The 20728-nt window shown below is 37.9% G+C and overlaps 1 protein-coding gene across 1 annotated transcript in view; it reads left to right on the top strand.

The window, feature by feature from the left end:
• Positions 1-20728, top strand: part of Fibp (acidic fibroblast growth factor intracellular-binding protein) — a 657671-nt gene that overhangs the window by 334945 nt on the left and 301998 nt on the right. The window contains 1 exon segment of the mRNA XM_067115847.1: positions 17372-17629. Coding sequence (XP_066971948.1) covers positions 17372-17629 — 258 coding nt within the window.

Below are 20728 nucleotides of genomic sequence, written 5' to 3'. Positions count from 1 at the left end.
TTATTGATATTTGAAAGTTAGTACTTATTATTAGGTGAATTATTTATTTATCATACAAAACAAATAAACGGTAAATGTATTAAAAATTTTTCATCTCAGTAAAAATTAATTATTATTATTATTATTATTATTATTATTATTATTATTATTTAATCTTATTAATGTTATTGATATTTGAAAGGTACTTATTATTAGGTGAATTATTTATTTATCATACAAAACAAATAAAATTCATGTTAAAAATTCTTTCATCTCAGTAAGAATTATTATTATTATTATTATTATTATTATTATTATTATTATTATTATTATTATTATTATTATTTAATCTTATTAATGTTATTGATATTTGAAAGTTAGTACTTATTATTAGGTGAATTATTTATTTATCATACAAAACAAATTGTACATGTAACATAAAAATTCTTTCATCTCATGATTATTATTATTATTATTATTATTATTATTATTATTATTATTATTATTATTATTATTATTTAATCTTATTAATGTTATTGATATTTGAAAGTTAGTACTTATTATTATGAATTATTTATTTATCAACAAAACATAAAAACCATAAAAATTCTTTCATCTCAGTAAGAGAGAAAGAGAGGGGGGGAGAGAAAATTATTATTTTTATTAATGTTATTTAATTTACACATAAAAGCTTGAAAACTTGTAAATTACATGAAAATGTAAACAAACACTTTTGCAGGGTTTCTCAAGGAATCGCAAATGTTGCATGTCTGTGAAAAAATCACGTATGACAATTAGTTACGTTCCAATGAAAAGTTCAGTTCTGTGAATTCGTGCAACTCAAACCATGTAAGATTGGGGTATTGCTGTGTGTATATATATATATATATATATATATATATATATATATATATATATATATATATATATATATATATATATATATATATATATATATATATACATACATATATATATATATATATATATATATATATATATATATATATATATATATATATATATATATATATATATATATATATATATATATATATATATATATATATATATATATATATATATATATATATGTATATCTATATCTATATATATATATATATATACATACATGTACACACATATATATATATATATATATATATATGTATATGTATGTATGTATGTATATATTATATATGCATATATATATTTTTATATGTTTCCTGGTGCAGGTGGTTCTTATGACTCCTCATTTATTACTTTACTCTAAAATGGCCTTGCAAGATAACCAGGACATATAAAAACATAAACTAAAAGGATTGATTGATTGATTTGTTTATTAAATCTGGGGTCATAACATCTAGGTTATTGACGCTGAAACAAATTTAAATATAAAAATTAAGTTTACAATAAATTTCATATAAAAATATCTAAAAGTTATGTATATAAATATTTAAATTTAAAAAAAAAAATCCATATAAAAATATCTAAAAGGTATGCATATAAATATGTGAATAAAAAGAAATAAGTTTAAAATAAATTTCATATAAAAGTATCTAAATGATACGTATATAAATAAATTTCTTCATATATTCTATATACAAGCTAAATTTTCTTCAGAAGGCCCGCCCCAACATAAAAGTATACAATTGTTGAGTGTTACAATCCTTTCCAAGGATTGTAGCAAGATTAAAATTATCAACTTCATCTCGTCCCCAAGACAGGAACCTCTGTCTCAAATTCCTAAGTGTGGGACATTCAACCAGCAAATGTCCCACACTCAGGGTACAGCACAGTCTTCACAAATTGGAGGATTCTCACGGGACATCAAGAACCCATGCGTGAGTCTTGTATGTCCAATCCTCAACCTGCACAGCATTGTCTCCTGTCTCCTTGGCACTCAGGGAATACCAAGTTATAGGCCCAGAAGTTTAATAAATACACAAGGGCAAACATAACGTGACTAAGCAACTCGTTCTAGGTACTTTACCACATTGTAGAGGCGTAAGGCTGACGTCGGCGTCCAGCGGCGTCTTCTGCCAGGGTCCACGTGTGTGCGTCGACAAAGGGCCTCCCTCACCAAGGAACTGCTTTCAAGTCGTAGGTTGGGGGTGGAAAAGGGCGCCCTTGTTATGATGAAAGGCTGCAGTTGAGTTTCCGCTCGCTTTTGGGACTTGCAATCCCCACTTGCGATCTTTGATTGCCACGTGGGTGGGGGTACGGAGCAAAGGGCAGTTAACTTTCACGTGGCAACGAGGGAAAGAAGGGTGGGGGGCGAGGTCTGCACTCGTGACCTCTTGGCTTAAACTAGTGACTGTGTGTGAGAGCGAGCTTCTCTCGCCCTGACCTTTTATTGCTTCTGGACGGGAGTAGCGGGGGGGCGATGTCCTGGCCGGGTCACGCTTCTGTACCAAAGAAAACGGCGCAAGCCAGTTTACTGCCCCAGGCAAATTACAGCTTCTGAGCGTCTCTCATAATACCCCGACTTCTACTGGTTGAAACTAACCCGAACCAGAATTCACTACCTCTCACAGGTTCAAAATAGACAGAGGCCTATCTATCGGCCAAGCAAAGCAGAAAGGCGGGTGCTTTCATAGCGTATTTTGGTGCTAATCTTTACAGCTCCCCTACCAAGATGATATTCACACCTTTAAGCGGGTGTGAATATCGATAACAGCAAAAATGAGCGAAGAAAACGTTCGACTTTACTCTGTCTTCTGCTTTGCTATAACTGTTACTTTACTTGCAAAACTCTGCTGCCACACTGATCAATAACAAACTGAAGGTTTACTTTAGGTGCAGAGTGCAATTTAGAATATACAATAAAAGGTGCCCTCACTTGCAAATTAATTATTGCTGAAATACTTCATAAGTACTGATTCTACCCATTCTTTACTCGTTTTACTTTACTGGGGTAATAAGGCGCTCAAAAGAAAATAAACAAAGAACACTTCAAAGTTACAAAATAACAAAAAAACTAAAACCTACAAGGCAGGATGTAAAAGGAAAACAAATGTAAATCAACCAACTTCTTACTGCTATCCTGGAATTACATGCATGCGATTAGTTGTACCTTGAAGAGGCGGTATGAGTGGCAATACACCGTTGGTTTTAAATGATATCCCCTTTACCAGAAATTGTAATAACAAAATTCAATTCTCCTTTTCAATCAAAACACAATAATTGTTCACAAGCTCGACGAGTAGCTAATTCCTCCAGCCAGCGCTAAAATGGGATGACAGAAGTCTGACCGCGGGTTTTAATTCGCTAACTTAAACAACGCTAAATTTTTTACGTCCGCGGCCTACAACTCGAGTGTAAGTCATAAATAGCTACTCACTCGAAGTATAAATGGGAGGATAAACAAATGAGGGGGAACTGGACACAGATAAAATTCTCCACAAAAAAATAACTCAATAAAAATAAAAGAAAACTACACTGAATGACAAACGAAGGACATGACTTCTTACTGAGGGGCGGGACACGCCTCGGGTATTAAAAGGGTAACGTTAAAACTCGCAAGGGCAGGAGTCTTGTGACTCGAGATTCGTTAACAAATAGAGAAAAAGATTAAATGAAAGAGTAAATAATATATGCAGAAAACGAAGGATAACAGAGTGAGGTATTTATTGTTTATTTATTAATCTAACGTCCGTCGCCAATAGACGACGGTCAGAGCTAACTCTCAGCCCAAGGGCTGGGAAAGGAAACCCAAAGGGCGTGACCCCTTCAGGAAGAGCTGACATGCATGCCTTGTGCCAAGGGACGGGCGTAAGGGTGTGCCACTTCCCACTCTGTCTTTCTTACTGCTTCAAGGTTAAAATGATTAATGCATTTTAAAGGGGATGATATCCCATATGTTAACTGCCGCTTGCAGTGGTAATTAAGGGAAAGTGTAAAGGAAAGATCGGTAGAGAAGGATGAGGGATAGAAATTCCAAAGGAAAGGAAGAAGATAGCGGAAGGCCTTGACATTCTCTCCTGGATGAAAGGTGCCAAAACGTTCAAAAGATGAAGAGGTGGCCCTATGCCAAGTTTGCACAGGGGCCAGAAGAGCTCGGGAGCTCGTTGTGTACTACCTGTGATCGCCCACACCCGTGGTAATTCCGCCGCGAACCTCTCCTCCTTGGACCGTTGTCCTTGGCCGGGGAATCGGAGGGCCCGAGGCCAAAGGGCGACAAGGGGTGCCATCTGGGTCAGCTGCTGCGACAACTGACACAGGAATTTTGTTCGCCATCTCGGACATTAACCGGCGCAGTTTGCAGAGTTCATCGGCCCAGGAAGGCTGGGCAGAATCATGACTCGCGAAGGAATCTGCGGCGGGCGCGAGAGAGAGGGGACGGCCAGAGGGGGTGGGGTTGACTAGCATGCAGTGGTGACCAGCTCAGGCCCGGGTTGCGAATCCGTGCCTTTGGGTGAGCCTCCGCTGGGGTCAGAAGAACCCGTCTCTCTTGTTACTGACACTGGCAGCGGCACCAGGCCAGGCAAAGAGGGGGAGTTTGGAGTTGGATCCCTTGGAGGGGGATCAGGGGCGTGCTCTGGCACTGACATTGGCACTGGCGCTGGTAGCGATGTGGTAGTGGTCTCGTCTGTCTGGACGGACAGAGATTGGTACTGCTCAGTGCGCCCAAGTGGCACTGGCAGAGGAGTTGATAGCCGAGATTCTCCTGAAGGGAGATCTGGCTGAGGCCACGGCACTGGCACTGATGCCGTGGCGGGCACTGGACTCGGATTTGGAGGATTAATTGGGGAATTTGGACCCCGAATTGTCGTGGTTTGGAAGGGGACATAAAGTCCTGGCCCAGGAGGACGTCATAGCCTCCTGGAATGTGTTTCGCTACAGCGAGACGAAGGGTCCTGGCTCTGTGGGGTCGGGTGACCCTCAGTTGGACCATAGGGAGGATCATCTTAAACTCGTTGATGCCCTCAATTGTGACGAGTTTGCGTCGGTCTATGATAGCTCCATAGGGAACTTTGTCTTTCCTTATGAGGGAAATTTGCGCGCCAGAGTAGTCAAATGCCTTGACCTGGTATGCTGAGTATCTACCTCGAGGAGGTGCCACATATATGGGACCCTCGGCAGGAGGGCCTAAGGACTCGGGATTCGTTACTGCCAGGGCGACGGCAGGATACCGGACTTATTATTTCTAGGGCATTTTGCCCATGAGGGAGAGTGGCCAAAAACCTTGCACGCCGTGCAAAAGGTTTGGCTGAAATCTCTTCGCACTGCCCCGGCAGAGGGCGCAGGCGATTTATTAGTGGGTTGTCCGGGAGAGAGAGGCTCTGGTTGTTTACTTCGGCATTGCTCTTTGGAATGCCCGATCTTTTTACAGAACCCGCACACAGCGGGTTTCTGCGATTACCCATTCTTCGGCGGAGGGGCACCCGAAAGGAAGGCGGGTGGAGTAATTTTGTGCTGCAGGGAGCTCTCCTGGGGGTGATGAGTATCCCAGGAGTCGGCGATGCGACAGCATTCCACCAACGTCGTAGGCTCCTTCTCAGCGACGTGCGTGGCGAGGGCTGGAGGGGCGTAGAGTAGGAAGTGTTCTATTTTCATCTGTTCCATTGCCTCGTTGAGGGTCGTAACCCCACGGACTCGAACCATTTGGCATGGGCGCGCTCGGACTGGTAGGCCCAGTCTGCCCAGGTCTGATTTACTTCCTTCACTTGTCCTCCCCAGTGCCTCCTCCAGTGTTCAGGGGTTATTTCGCACGCCCGCGATAGTCTGGCGGACGACCTCCCAATTTTTCCTGTTCCTCCGGCGGAGGGCTTTGTAGGCAACAAGGGCCTTCCTCCAAGGAGCTTGCCCAACACCAGGGAGAGTTCGGCTGCACTCAGGGGGCAGGCCTTTAAAACTGTCTCGGCGCTGTCGAGCCACACCTCGGGCTCGGCCTCCGTCCACTTTGGCATGCAGGCGAGAGCCTGGCTGAAGGCACTCATCCCCTGGGTGGTAGGTGGAGGCAGAGGGCCACTCCGTTGCAGCATCGCGAGTTCATGGGCACGCTGCTTGTCCCTTTCTTCCCTTTCCATTTCTTCTCGTTTCTCTTGAGCCTGTCTCTCTACTTCTTCTCGTCTCTCCTGAGCCTGTCTCTCTGCTTCTCGTTCCTGTCTCGCGGCTTCTTCTCGTCTCTCCTGAGCCTGTCTGTCTGCTTCTTCTCGTTTCTCCTGAGCCTGTCTGTCTGCTTCTTCTCGTTTCTCCTGAGCCTGTCTGTCTGCTTCTTCTCGTTTCTCCTGAGCCTGCCTCTCTGCTTCTCGTTCCTGTCTCTCTGCTTCTTCTCGTTTCTCCTGAGCCTGTCTCTCTGCTTCTTCTCGTCTCTCCTGGGCCTGTTTCTCTGCTTGTATGGCGTCCATCCTCTCCTGTACCCAGTCTCTTAGTTTTCTCCCGGAAAGGCCGAGTTCCTTCCCGGAGGACATGAAGAACTTGAAATCCTCACTCTGCTGAGACCGTGTCAACATTTTGCAGGTGGGAGAGGACACTAGTAACACACAGAATTAATTTCCCAGAGCTGTGGGAATTTGGAATTTTCCCCAAAGGACGTATGAATGATCTCCCGCCCTGGCACAGCGGGCTACGGCGGGGAATTAGGAATGGGAATTCTCCGGTCTCCCAAGTTACTGACAAAACGGGCTTATTGGGGACGATAATGAACGAGTATTTGGTCTCCCAAGGTACCGACAAACGGGCTGACTTGGGGACAAGACTGGAATATATAGGTCTCCCGAATTACCGACAAAACGGGTTTATTGGGGACGATATTGAAAATGAATTGGTCTCACCAAATTACCGACGAAGCGGGTTTATTGGGGACAAGAATAGAATATATAGGCTCCCTAGAATTCCCACACAGACGAAGTCTGATTAGCGAGAGCGCTAGTTTTACTGACTTATGGGAGAAGTGTTATTCTCAAGGGCAATTAGGTGGGTGGCAATCCCAAATTCATAACAGATAGGCAACACACACAGCCATAGTAAAAGCACAAAACAAAACACAAAAAAAAAAATGGAATAATACAGAACATATAATGTCAGACCCCCCAATAATGCAAAACAATTTGGTAGAGCGAGCCGAGGGAGAGCGAAGAAAATCAACCAAACAAATTTTTACACATTCCTAACTGGGCTACGAATGCCGGTCAAGGTCGTTTCTCTTCCCGGTGTGTTTATCTTATAGGCCGTCTGCACCGAATGAATGAACGTAGTAAACAAACCCAGGACTTCCCCGGACTTGGGGAACTAGGCAACGGTTGTTGACCTTTTTTACGTCCTTGGCGTTAGCCTAATATACGATGCCGCCCTATTTCTAAACGAGAGAGAGAGTAAAATGAGTCAGCGATGCTAGTCTGACTTTCGAACACGTGTTTTCAGTTGATTTCTCGTGCCTATATAAGGATTCGGTTTCGAAATCACAGGTTTTCACAGGAGGAATACACGCACTATTCCTTTAATGGGTTAGCACCTAAATAACCTAATTGAATGGCATGCAAGCCACGTGCAAAGGCTTCCAAAGCTAAATTTCAGCGATCCTCTCTCTTGTTTTCCTCTGACATGTGCCCTACTATAAAAAAAAATTCCTAGGTTTAGTCACGTTTGCTAAAGTGTCCTACGCTAAATAAACACAGTTTACTTACGCAGAATTTCCTTGGCCTGTTGCGCTGGCTTTTCAAAGGTTCGTAATCTGCTGAGCTAATTGCTGATTTCACAAATTGCAACACAAACAACAAAGGGGGAGAGGGGGGGATGCAATCGTTACGAGAATCACTGGCCAGGTCGCCATTTTTTATATGTTTCCTGGTGCAGGTGGTTCTTATGACTCCACATTTATTACTTTACTCTAAAATGGCCTTGCAAGAAAACCAGGACATATAAAAACACAAACTAAAAGGAGTGGTACAAGGAGCAGAGGGCTCTTTCTCAAAGGGAAGTGTGTGAAACACGTGGATACAAAAATAGGTATATTCTCATAACACACAAGATCAAAGGGAAAATGAACTGAAACACGTTAAATTGCTGCTGCAGAAGTCCTCCTGAAGGGCGGGGGGGGAGCTTGGGAATGCCAGGAACACGGACCAAGGAGGATTCTGCTACGATAGTCCTTCTGAAACAATATGAGGACCCAGGTTACAAATCTAATGTTGGAATTTGGGGAATGAATTACTCGGGTGTGCGCTGAGGGCGCCAAGGACTTCCACGAGGCGTTACTTGTGACTCAGAGCAAGGAAGCAGTGGACACGTGGGCCGGGATTGAACCAAGAAGCATCAGGGAATACCAAGTTATAGGCCCAGAAGTTTAATAAATGCACAAGGGCAAACGTAACGTGACTAAGCAACTCGTCCTAGGTACTTTACCACATTGTAGAGGCGTAAGGCTGACGTCGGCGCCCAGCGGCGTCTTCTGCCAGGGTCCACGTGTGTGTGTCGACAAAGGGCCTCCCCTCACCAAGGAACTGCTTTCAAGTCGTAGGTTGGGGCGGAAAGGGCGCCCTTGTGATGATGAAAGGCCGCAGTTGAGTTTCCGCCGCTTTTGGGACTTGCAATCCCCACTTGCAATCTTTGATGGCCACGTGGGTGGGGGTGTGGAGCAAAGGGCAGTTAACTTCCACGTGGCGACGAGGGAAAGAAGGGCGGGGGGCGAGGTCTGTACTCGTGACCTCTTGGCTTAAACTAGTGACTGTGTGTGAGAGCGAGCTTCTCTCGCCCTGACCTTTATTGCTTCTGGACGGGAGTAGGGGCGATGTCCTGGCCGGGTCACGCTTCTGTATCAAAGAAAACGGCGCAAGCCAGTTTACTGCCCCAGGTAAATTACAGTTTCTGAGCATCTCTCATAATACCCTGACTTCTACTGGTTGAAACTAACCTGAACCAGAATTCACTACCTCTCACAGGTTCAAAATAGATAGAGGCCTATCTATTGGGCAAGCAAAGCAGAAAGGCGGGCGCTTTCATAGCGTATTTTGGCGCTAATCTTTAATATATATATATATATATATATATATATATATATATATATATATATATATATATATATATATATATATATATATATATATATATATATATATAATATATATATATATGTGTGTGTACATAAATATATATTATACATATATACATATTGTTATGTTCTGAGTCCGGTTGGAAGAGTTAAATTGACTTTTGAACGTAATCTCAGAACATAAGCAATAAATGTAATTAACAGTATGACTTACCTTGAAATTACATCTATTTAAAGAAAATGGGAAGGTCGCCTTTCAAACCAGTCGGTTAGATTACATTATTTTATTTACAGATTTGCAACTAGAAATTAATATGGACAGGCCGGCAGTCCAGCAATCAAGGCATGTGCAGTGTGAAAATAAAAGATGTAACTACAGTTAGCAAATAAATAAAAGGTTAACATGAGTCTTATAAACTGCTTAAGACTGGGTGATAAAATTATTTTACATTGGCATGACAATAACACTGAAAAGCCTAACACGTGGCCCGTGTCGACTGTCTTGCAGAAGATTCTTTCACGTGGCAAGATGGAAATGAGTCCTCTGAGGCAATTGTTTCACAAGGGCAGGGGCAGAATGTGAAGAGCCAGATTACAGGGTTCTGGAAAAGAATATCAGATCAGCATTCATTTACACAGATTTTCTCTCGCATGTGAAATTAAATATTCACGATGGAGGAAAGTATTAATTAGATTTAATTAGCACATGATAACACTATGGCAGGAATGCTGTAATTATTATGACAGAACAAACTTAATTTAGGCTTGGAACAAGTCATGAGGACAAATGTGTGTGCTAGGCTGTGGGAAACAAAGGGACTTTGTTTGGGAGAATGAAAAGTTGGAAATACTGAAAATTGAGAGAAATTCAGAACAAGGAAAAGAACACTGGCAAAATTTGCAATTTCAAGACATACCTTATTGCATCTGTGCATGGAGCTCGCTTGCAAAAGATGGATTCAGGCCACAGAAGTCCCGACACATGGCCAGTGGGCGGAGGACAGAGTAGTGACCTTGCACTTGTGAAGTTTGGGCACGGAGTGAGAGTGAGAGAGGTCACAAAGTCTCCCCCTCAATAGTCGCAGTGAGCACAGGACAGCGGTATATCTGAAAGAAGCAAATAACAGCCAGCACAAATTTCAAGGGAAATAGGTCTTATAGTTAAGACTACGGGTCAGCCTAGCAGCCCAATTACTATCCTGACTGGTCCTTGTGCCCTAACGGCTTTCTGTCCCCCAATATTATATGGTAATGGGGTAGAACGACTACATTCTGTCCCCCCCCCATGAAATTTGACTTCCTAGCTAACGGACTGGACGGCCAAATTTTTCTAAATTATATATATATATATATATATATATATATATATATATATATATATATATATATATATATATATATATATATATATCACATACATTTATATAATCACACACATATATACTTACTTTTTAATTTTAAAGCTGGGGTCTTCTAGATCAATGGGGGTCACTAAGGATATTGTGCAACTTACTGAAGTACCACAAAAATCTGGACTCTGGCCTTGAGGTCAGCTAAAATTATAAACAACAAAATACGGCTGAAGGCCTACTTCAAGAGGGGAGTGATTAGATAAACTCTGGGGTTTAACTTAATTTATTTACAAAAGAAAACACTTCAGAAGACTGGAAATGTAATTCTTGTGTCATAAGATGAAGAGCAAATGACGGGGATTTTGCTGGAGGAAATACAATGGGATGCCCGCTTCAAAGGGCGTTGAAAACAAGGTAGTGGGCAATCAAAACACTTATGGTTACTCAGATGGGACTAGCACTGAAATGAAGGAATCACGGAATTGCACAGTCGATGTCGAGACTGAACTCGATTCCAATGACCCAAATATCATACAATTACTTTATGCTTCTCGTCAATGCATTGCAAATTAAAAGCACATAATATAAAAAGCATTACAGGGCTCACCGTAGGTATATCACATTATGAAAAGAAACAGAAATAGTCAAAGTTGACACAAGAATTACACTACCAGTCTTCTGATGTGTTTTCTTTTGTAAATTAATTAAGTTAAACCCCAGAGTTTATCTAATCAGAAAGTAGTCAAAGACGAATAGGGAATGTGACTGACAAAAAAACCTTAAATGCTGGTACTTTACCTTATTTAGGAACTGAAGTTCTCTTCCTATGAGGGCCAGCGAGAGGCAGGGCAAGTGAATAAGTTCACAAGAAAAGTTACTTTGGTTACTGTCAGTCACGTATTGGAAATAGGCAGTTTATTGGAGCAAGGGACAGGACATCTGTCCTATGGTGGCGCCTGAGTAATTCTAAGGCCGAGCGTCTCTCTCCAAGACCCTTTATAGCTTTTGGGAATTACGTTTTTCCTCTTCCTAGGTGGCGTTGCTATTGTGGCAGCATGGCTGCAGTTGCAAGATGGCAGAACACGTGTTCAGCCCACCAGCTGACCTGCCTCTGTGATGATTAGCTCCTATCAGGTCCACACCTTTAAGTTAAAGGATTTTGGCAGTCTCTTGGACAAGAAAGAGATTGAAGTGGTTTCCCCCCAAAAGGCAGTGGTGAGAGAGAGGTTATAAAGTTTGCCTACAGTGAATCATACTAAAATAAGTGAGTTAACTGCTTAGTCCTTATTTCATTTGATGTACTGACTGGAAGATGGTATATGAGAGGACACTCATATATATATATATATATATATATATATATATATATATATATATATATATATATATATATATATATATATATATATATATACATGTGATTACATATATATATATATATATATATATATATATATATATATATATATATATATATATGTATATATATATATACTATATATATATATATATATATATATATATATATATATATATATATATATATATATATATATATATATATATATATATATATACATATATATATATATATATATATATATATATATTACATATATATATATATATATATATATATATATATATATATATATATATATATATATATATATATATATATATATATATATATATATATATATATATATATATATATATATATATATATATATATATATATATATATATACATACATATACACACACACACACAGTAAATCCCCGTATTTGCAGACTCCGCCTATTTATGGATTTCTTTGTGGAATGTATATACATATTATTCGCAGAAAATTTGCCTATTCTCAGTAGTTTTCACTGAGGAATTTTCACTAATTACTGTATTTTTATATCATTTTCATGACTAAATGCACTTTTTGTGTTAAAACTATTAAAATACTCAGATATAAGCATTTTTAAAGTTTTTTTTTGCGCTTGAACTATCAAAATAGGCAGTTCTAAGTGTTTTTAGAGGGGTTTTAAGTCTTCGCAGATTTTACCATTCTTGAGGGGTTGTGGTACGATCCTAATGAATATGGAGTTTACATATATATATATATATATATATATATATATATATATATATATATATATATATATATATATATATATATATATATATATATATATATATATATATATATATATATATATATATATATATATATATATATATATATATATATATATATATATATATATATATATATATATAATATATATATATATAATATATATATATATAGTATATGTATATAATATATATTTATACATATACTGTACATATATATATATATATGTATACTGTATATATGCATATATGTATATATGTATATGTATATATTAATAGGAATTTAAAAAAACTATCTTGGGGTGTAACATTATGCCCAGATATGACAATTTTCCTTTTTTTTTTTTTACATTGCTTATAAGCCACAAGATGACATTACTGTAGTGAAGTGGCCCATGCAGGTACCTTGCATATTCCAGAGGGTAAAAACTTTTTCAGTACTGTCTTATTTTTTTTAAACATTTTCAGTACTGCCTTATTTTTTTTAAACCTTTTCAGTACTGCCTTATTTTTTTTATGTTTTTCTCTCATATAAAGTATTTAAATTGTATGCAAGGATAGAAATATTCTGTATGTAGTAATTATGCAAAAAGGACAGCAAAATTTACAAATGTATACTGTGCAGTATAAATTTACATCATAAAAGTAGCAAAATTATGGAATATATACAGTACATCTGCCAATAGAAAAAGACATATAATAAGCTTTAGCAGATAACTGCACAAATATAATAAAATTTAACAGAGTAAATTATTTGTAATATGCTGAATATGTATGGCCTTTAAAATAAAAATCTGAACATTAAGTTTGGAATGGAAATGCAGTTATGAAATATGAACTACAATTATGAAAAGGGTAAAATATGAACATATGGAATGGAAATGGATTTATGAAATATAGAATGGAAATATAAATATGTACAGTGAGAAAATGTAAAAGAAATATATTTATATATATTGACTAATTCTCTGGTGCATACTTACCTTTATGAAGTACTAACTCTCTGGTGCATAATTGCCATTTATGAAGTGGAACATGGCATTTTGCATGGCTTCATAGAGGCAGAGGGCTATCTTGCAGTAGTCAGCAGTGCCTGTCTTCCCCAACTTATTGTCCAAGTACTTCTGAAGCATCACTGGGCCCTATTCCCTACTTGGTTGATCTTAGCATTCTGTTCACATCTGCATCCACACTGGTCCCTCAGTTAGTCAACAAGGTCTACCACAGGTGAAAAGGTATCAGCATAGATGCAGGTATGCATGGCATCCTTCAGGGTCTTGGTCAAGGTGATGACAGTGTTGCTACTGATGAGCATGGGGGCAGGGCAATATGATGGGTATCAAAGGCAAAGGTCCCCTGGTAAATGAGGATATCATACTAGCAAGACAGAAGAACTGGAAGCCAAACACATCGGGTTTGTCAGGCTTGTACTGGAGTAGGCTGCCAACTCTTGTAGTAGGTTGCCATCACCTCATCCACTGACTGAATTAGGGGTTTTCCACCTTATGAGATCTGCTTTTTGATGAAGTTGAATATTGGCTGGATCATATAGAGCCTGTAAGTGGATCTTCTTGTCTATACATTGTCATTGAAGTGCAGCAGAGACCTCGAGTTGTAACCTCGTGGAAGACATAAAGTTACCCATCTAGGTACTCTGGCTCTATTGTCCTGCAGTCATTCAGACTGGGCATGCTGCAAACATTCATAGAGGGCTATGCCCAGAAACACTACAACTTCATTCCTACCCATGGAATAGTCAGATATACTGGTTGGTGTGTAGACAGTGTAGGCCAGGAGGCTTATTTTGAAGAAGTCTTGTAAGTATGTAATGGGTGGCCACAATAGCTGTAGCAGGGTGGTTGAAGGCTAGGGAGGAGGGTGGCTGTTGTCCTCTTCCTTCCTCCACTTGCGCTGAATACTCTTCTGCTTCGTCCTTCCACCTCTTCATCTTATTCTCTATCATGGAATGTCTCTGGCGCAATAGCAGCAAATGAGGCAGTATCTCTAACAAAGAGAGTTGTTATTTTGCATCACAAATATATAGAAGCATTTAATATATCCTTTTAGCTTGTCCCCTTAACTCATGTATTTTGTAATGGGTCTCATAAAAATTATACAGCATTGACTATACATACAAATATCCATTAAACGTGTCTCTTTAACTTAGTTCCTGTAACACAAATATTATTGTTTGTATTTGTTCATATAAGAAACAATGATTATTTCATATACTTGTGCTAGGGGCATCTAGTTTGTTGTCAGGGTTGCGAGCACTGTTGTGATTGCCCTCAATCTGAAGTCACTGTCATTCCACATGTGTCTGTGGAGGCTTCCAGGGCTGAGATATTGGGAAGACTGAAATAAATGAGTATACTGTATATTCATTCTTTTAACTTTTTCCTTTAAAGGATCCCTTTAAACTGTCCACATTAACTTGAACTTTAAAATTGTCCTCCTAACTCAAATATATTTTACACAAAAAACAATCTTTGAATGTTATTTCACTCAAATGTTGGTTATATGGATGAAATCCAGCATTGCAAACACAGTATTTTGCATCTAGTACAAAATACATCATAAATTACTCAAAATCTAAAATTGTGCTGTATTTTAATAAGAAATCCTTGAATAAGTGGTAGTCACATTATTTCACTAAAATTTGGTTATACATAAATTATGCAATATTGTGGAACACTTTCATATATCATTGTCAGTCCAGTAGAAATTTTAAGGTACAGTACTTAACTGAAATCTATAAAAGGACAGTTTTTCAAAAACAATCCTTGAATATTATTTCACTCAAATGCCTGGTTGACTATCAGGTGATCTTTCTGCTCTTTGTAGTGCCACTTGAAGCAACACTTTAAGCATAATTCTTCTTCCCTTTGTGAGGCATAAGTTGAATCTTTTTTCTTCCTTTGAGTCACTTTTCCTCATGAGGAAACTCTGCATATTAAGCCAGCCTCTCTTTTCTCTTGGCTTCTTGTGACCAGCAGCCGATGGTTTGTATGTGTATTATTGGAAGCTCTTGTATGACTGGTTCCAGTTTTTGAAGTATAGTTCCAGTCCAGATCCTGACCACCTATTTTTACTTTAATCCGTGGTTCTCCTGCACGTATCTTTACCTAGGAGTTCTTTTATCTTCTCGGGTCCTCTGTTACCCTCGTCAGAGTATAGTAGCTCGGTGCTCTTTTGTGCTCAATTTTTATTCAGGCTATGCAACAGTGATGTTTTTATGGTGAAGTGGATGTGGTTTTTAGAAAAAAAAAATGTAATACAGAACCTTTACTTTTATAGAAAAGTGTATGCTTCCCAACCCGTGTTCTGTCATAGATGACTCAGACTGTATTTAGATCTATTTATAAACAACCTTAGACTGCTTGGAACCTTTGCACCTGTGCTGACCTGCCTGATCCATTGAACTTCCTTTTCTTCTACTGGGAAATGTCTGGGCATCACACAAATACACGCAAAAGTATTTGGTGTATATTTAAATATTACTTTTAAAGAATACATATTATGCTTTTTCTCATTGTTTTTTATCAGTCAGTGACTGCATAGTCTACTACTTCTCATATTGGTTTTTGAGTGACTTGTCCCTCCATGTTTATTTTTGCTCCCTTAGGCCTCCTCTTTTTTCTTCTTTCAAGCACGTATTGTTCTTTGACTGACAATGACATTTTATCAATATCAATAAATGAATAGCAGTTCCACAACTTAGACATTTTGAGGGCTCAAGACATTTTCTGTCAATTTGTGTGTGTACTCCCCAATTCCCTAGTTGTATTTGATAATGTAATTCATCTTCTCACCTGTATCACTTTGGGTATGTAGATTACGTAATTCTTGCTCTAGAGAGATCGTGTCCGTCAGATTTTGTAATCTGACTGAAAAGGATGTTTTATTTTAATTTCTGCAATCATTTTTATATCTCAGTTACTAAGACTTTGAACAGTTTTTATCCATTGCTATTTGAAATCTTACTACAATATTTATTTAGTTGTTTCCTTTGTCAGTCATAGGTATTCTTAGATAGTTTTTATTATACGTAACCCTATCATGAACTTATATTAGTTTTCGTTATAAGTAACCTTATCATGAACTTATCTTCAAGAGATTTCTATAAATTTTATTTGGTCATTATCCCAGTGAAAAGGAGAAAGACATCTCACGTATCTGCCAATCTGCCCCTTTCCATGTTTTCTCTGTGGACTTCAGCAGTTCTCAGATTGTTTGACTTGGAAGCTATGTCTTTTCTACCATAGCCAGGCTTTGGAGTTTTCAGTCCTTTTTACTTTCAATTTATCACCTTTCATCTTTTGAGAAGTAACTCCGTTTAATTTGTCAGTGCTAGGTCCTGCTCATTGCCGTACCCCCTGTTTTGTGTGATTTCTGTTGGGGCTTTGCTAGGTATGTTGCCTGTTCCATTGGCCTTTTACTTAAAAAAAGAAAATTAAACATAATTAGTGTTTGAATGTCAATTGGTGGAGAGTTCCTTTTACTGTATTAACATATAAAGACATCAGAACTTTTTTAGAACAGGTTGTTTTTCTTAGGGTAAACCATGGTTTTGATAAAAACATTGTTTTTATTAACTCTCAATTTGCATGTTACTTGCAGAATGGTGGAAAGTGAAAGGTTAATGCTGATAAAGGGGGTGTACTTTACTTTAAGCAAATTGTGTATCACACCAGATATTTCTTGAAGTTTTTGAAAGGGAAATAAATCTTAAATAATAAAATACTAAGGGTGTTTTGATACCTTCAAAAAGTTGGAGACATTATTTTGATGGCTTTTTCTTTAACATCAGTAAATGTTCATGTAACATCTTATTTAATTTTAATGGATATTAGTTTTAAATTTTCCAGGGAAAATTTTCATTGCTGCAAATAATGTCAAATCCATTTTTATTGGCAGTGCAACTCTTAGCCACCTGAGGGGTAAAATTCCTGATCGCATGTGTTCAGAAGTGGAGACAAACTTCAAAGTATATTCAAGAGCCATTATCAACATAGGGGTTGCCCTGAACAATTCACGGGACCTGCGTGATTTTTTTGTTGACACGGTTGAAAAAGTGGTTGACCCATGTCGTCAGTCCCGATGGAAAGGATCCGAACTGGAAATTTTCCTTCAAGTATACACGGATGCTGGTAGTGGACTAGATTTCATGACCAAGTAAGACTTGAAACTCATTTCTCTTTGTAACTTGAATGTGCACCTTTTATCACACAGCAGCAACTCCTAAGGCGCTTGAAGGTGACTGTGGTACTACTGCACAAACTTCATAACTTTTCTTTTCTGACCTGAGTGTTTTTGCAACTGAAGTTTATTTGTATGTATAGTTAATTTCTATGACTTAAAGGGAATTTGATGCTTTTTACAATACATTTATATTTTTTGTTTTGATCTTCTGGTTATTTAAGCCCACAGACGATATGAGCTGCTGGTAAGTATGATGTATTTTGTATCCATCCAGATACTAGATTTTTTTATACGTATAGTGCATTCATAGAGGCAATATCTTCAGAATATTTAGTGTATAAGTATACAAGATTTTATTGTGGATGTTAAATTTGGAGTGAAGGCTTGGTTTTTTGTGGGCTCCACATAATTAAGAACTTTTAACTTTAGATTTATTCATAAAATTTTGACATCACTTATTTATAGAAATTTTACATCAATGCTTTATTATCATGCAAGTTCCTTTTGATTATGTTTGAATTGGGTGTTGATAGACTGAAAATGAATCCTGTTTAGTCCTTTACTGTACATTGTGATAGTAAATGAAGAATGTTCTTTTTTTATTCTCAGTTTTTTGGGAAAGCCCCTCTTTTAGGATCATATGAATGAAAATAATTGTGACGACACTTAATGTATAGTACATCATATTTTTCTATATTAATGAGTCATACTAGAAACAGTAAGATTATAATCAGTGAAGATTTCATAAAATATCATTGAGAAATACTAAAATCAAAAAGCTGTTCTCAAAACCTTCAAGCATTGATCATCAGTTGATGTGCAATTCAGTACAAATAGTGAGACTTCATTGTGCCCATTAAATCTTTGGTAGGAAAATTATTTAAATCAAAGCATTATTGTGATTGGTAGTGAATTTCATCTTCACTTTATATACTTATAAATTCAATATAGAACGTGTCAAATTTTTTCTGCCAACTCTATGAGACTTTCAGTTGTTTGATGAGTAAATTTTTTTCATATTACAAGGCGTCCATTTCAATTTGTTTTAAGGTCTTCCCTGTGCACTCCAGCCATGACTTGGTATTGTTTGTTCACATCATTTCAAAATCTCTACTTTCTTTGTAAGTGCTTGTTTCTGCTGGTAGAGAATGTAGACCTTGTACATGCATCATATAATTATACTCTGTATATTAATGGGAAACTGATTAACCAGCTATCCAGCACTCTCTTTGTACTTCATCTGACCTGATGCTTTTGTCTCTCATTGTGCTCTTGATACCAGCTTCACGATCCAGCATCAGAAATGTTATATCTCTTCTAAGACCTCTTCTTTCTGCACAGTATGGGCTTACTCCTCCTCCTCATTTTCCATGATTGCTATTTTGATACATTTAAGTCATCTAAAATTCCTCACACCAATTGTTTTGCAGTTATGAATATATGTTGTGACACCTTTTATCACGCAAATACTTCCCTGACTGCTTTTTCTTTTGCTTCCTTAACAGCCACCATAAGCTCTGTTTTGTCTACAATGATGTTCAGTTCTCTTTTCCTCATCCCACTCTTCTCTCTTATAAACATATTGAATCCCCTAGCTCCTCTGTTGCTGCTGTTAACACTAGACCATCTGTATGAAGCTTAGTCTTCCTTTCTGCTTTGTTTCAAGTTCCCCCATTACTGCAATAAATAGTAAAAGACTCTGTACTTCTCCTTGATGGGCATCAACACTTATCCCTTCAGTGTGGTACTGTTTACAGTGCACTTGTCATGGCATACTGTAGGCAGTACTAAAGCTTCCCCAAAGTAACTCTTCAGCCTTGAGATGCATTGCTTTCTGCCTATTACTTAAGGTCATTATGATCTCTTCTCATTTTTATGCCCATCCTCTTCAACTTAACCACTTCAATTTTTAGATCTCATTTAGAAAAATCGCAAGGGAGAGACCTACAGAAGTCTTGAGATGCGACTCACTAGCCCCATTAAACTATTGTTGGTCCTCTGTTAATGCAGGGAATTGATTCCAAGCTGTAGTGTGTATGCATGAATTTACATATGATAATGATATTTTGCCACAAACCTGGTACATATAATAAGCCTATTTGTGTGCCACAAAAATTTCCAAGGTCTTGTTCAAAGAGAGAGATTGCAGTCAATAGTTATATTGCTCCTTTGTGGGTAGAACTCCAGGGTCCCCTGTAGTAGTATGTGTTAACTGTGCAGTCTGAGTTTCCTTATGCCTTTCATATTTCCAAACATTTTTTATTTAAAAAAAAGTTTTTTTGTTTTTAACTTTCATGTATTTGCTTTGACGTGCCTTTTTATTTGACACAAATGAAGAATTAAACAGATGAAGAGAAATTTGGTGTTTTTTCTGCAACATCTGAAGAGCAAGAGGAGCAATGAATTGTATATTAGGATGGCAATTATTAATTTTGAGTAATTTTATATTGGTACCATATTTGCTTGCATATAAGACTCCCCTTTTTCTCCAAATGGCTTTATATACGCAGAGTTTTAATATGCAGAGATGGGGTATCTGGTGGGCTAATGTTTACCCACATGTTTAGACAACCAGTACTTGTACCTAGCCAAGCTTTATATTACAGTAATATTACTGGAATATACTCAAATATCATCATTATTATTAATATTGCTACAACTATTAGCATTATTATTACAGTAAAATCCCTCTTAACTGTCACCCAATCAAAAGCTTGCCTATTAGTTCAGGTCCCTTAGAAATGCTTTAGCTCCGCCATGAGAGTGGGTTTGCACATTGAAAGTTTCGTAGGTTAAACAGTTAGCCTAGGCTTCCAGCTCACGACCCTCCAGTTCCCCACCCTCCACTGTTTTCAGCCACCCAATCTCAGACCTCCCTATGTATCATGAAGTCCTACAGTATTTTGTGCATCATCAAGTGGTGTAAAGTTAGAGGATATTTATTCCATGTACAGTATTGATTTCCTTTACATTTTAACAAATGACAACTGAAAGTTCTTTTTGTCGTCTTCAGTTAGCTGATCTCGCTACTATTAGTGAAATAGTTTGTGTATGTATCAAGAATTCCTGCAG

Source organism: Macrobrachium rosenbergii, chromosome 14 (genome assembly GCF_040412425.1).
Source record: "Macrobrachium rosenbergii isolate ZJJX-2024 chromosome 14, ASM4041242v1, whole genome shotgun sequence".
Lineage (NCBI taxonomy): Eukaryota > Metazoa > Arthropoda > Malacostraca > Decapoda > Palaemonidae > Macrobrachium > Macrobrachium rosenbergii.
The sequence above is the reverse complement of the archived record's forward strand: the minus strand, read 5'-3'. Positions and strand labels throughout refer to the sequence as shown.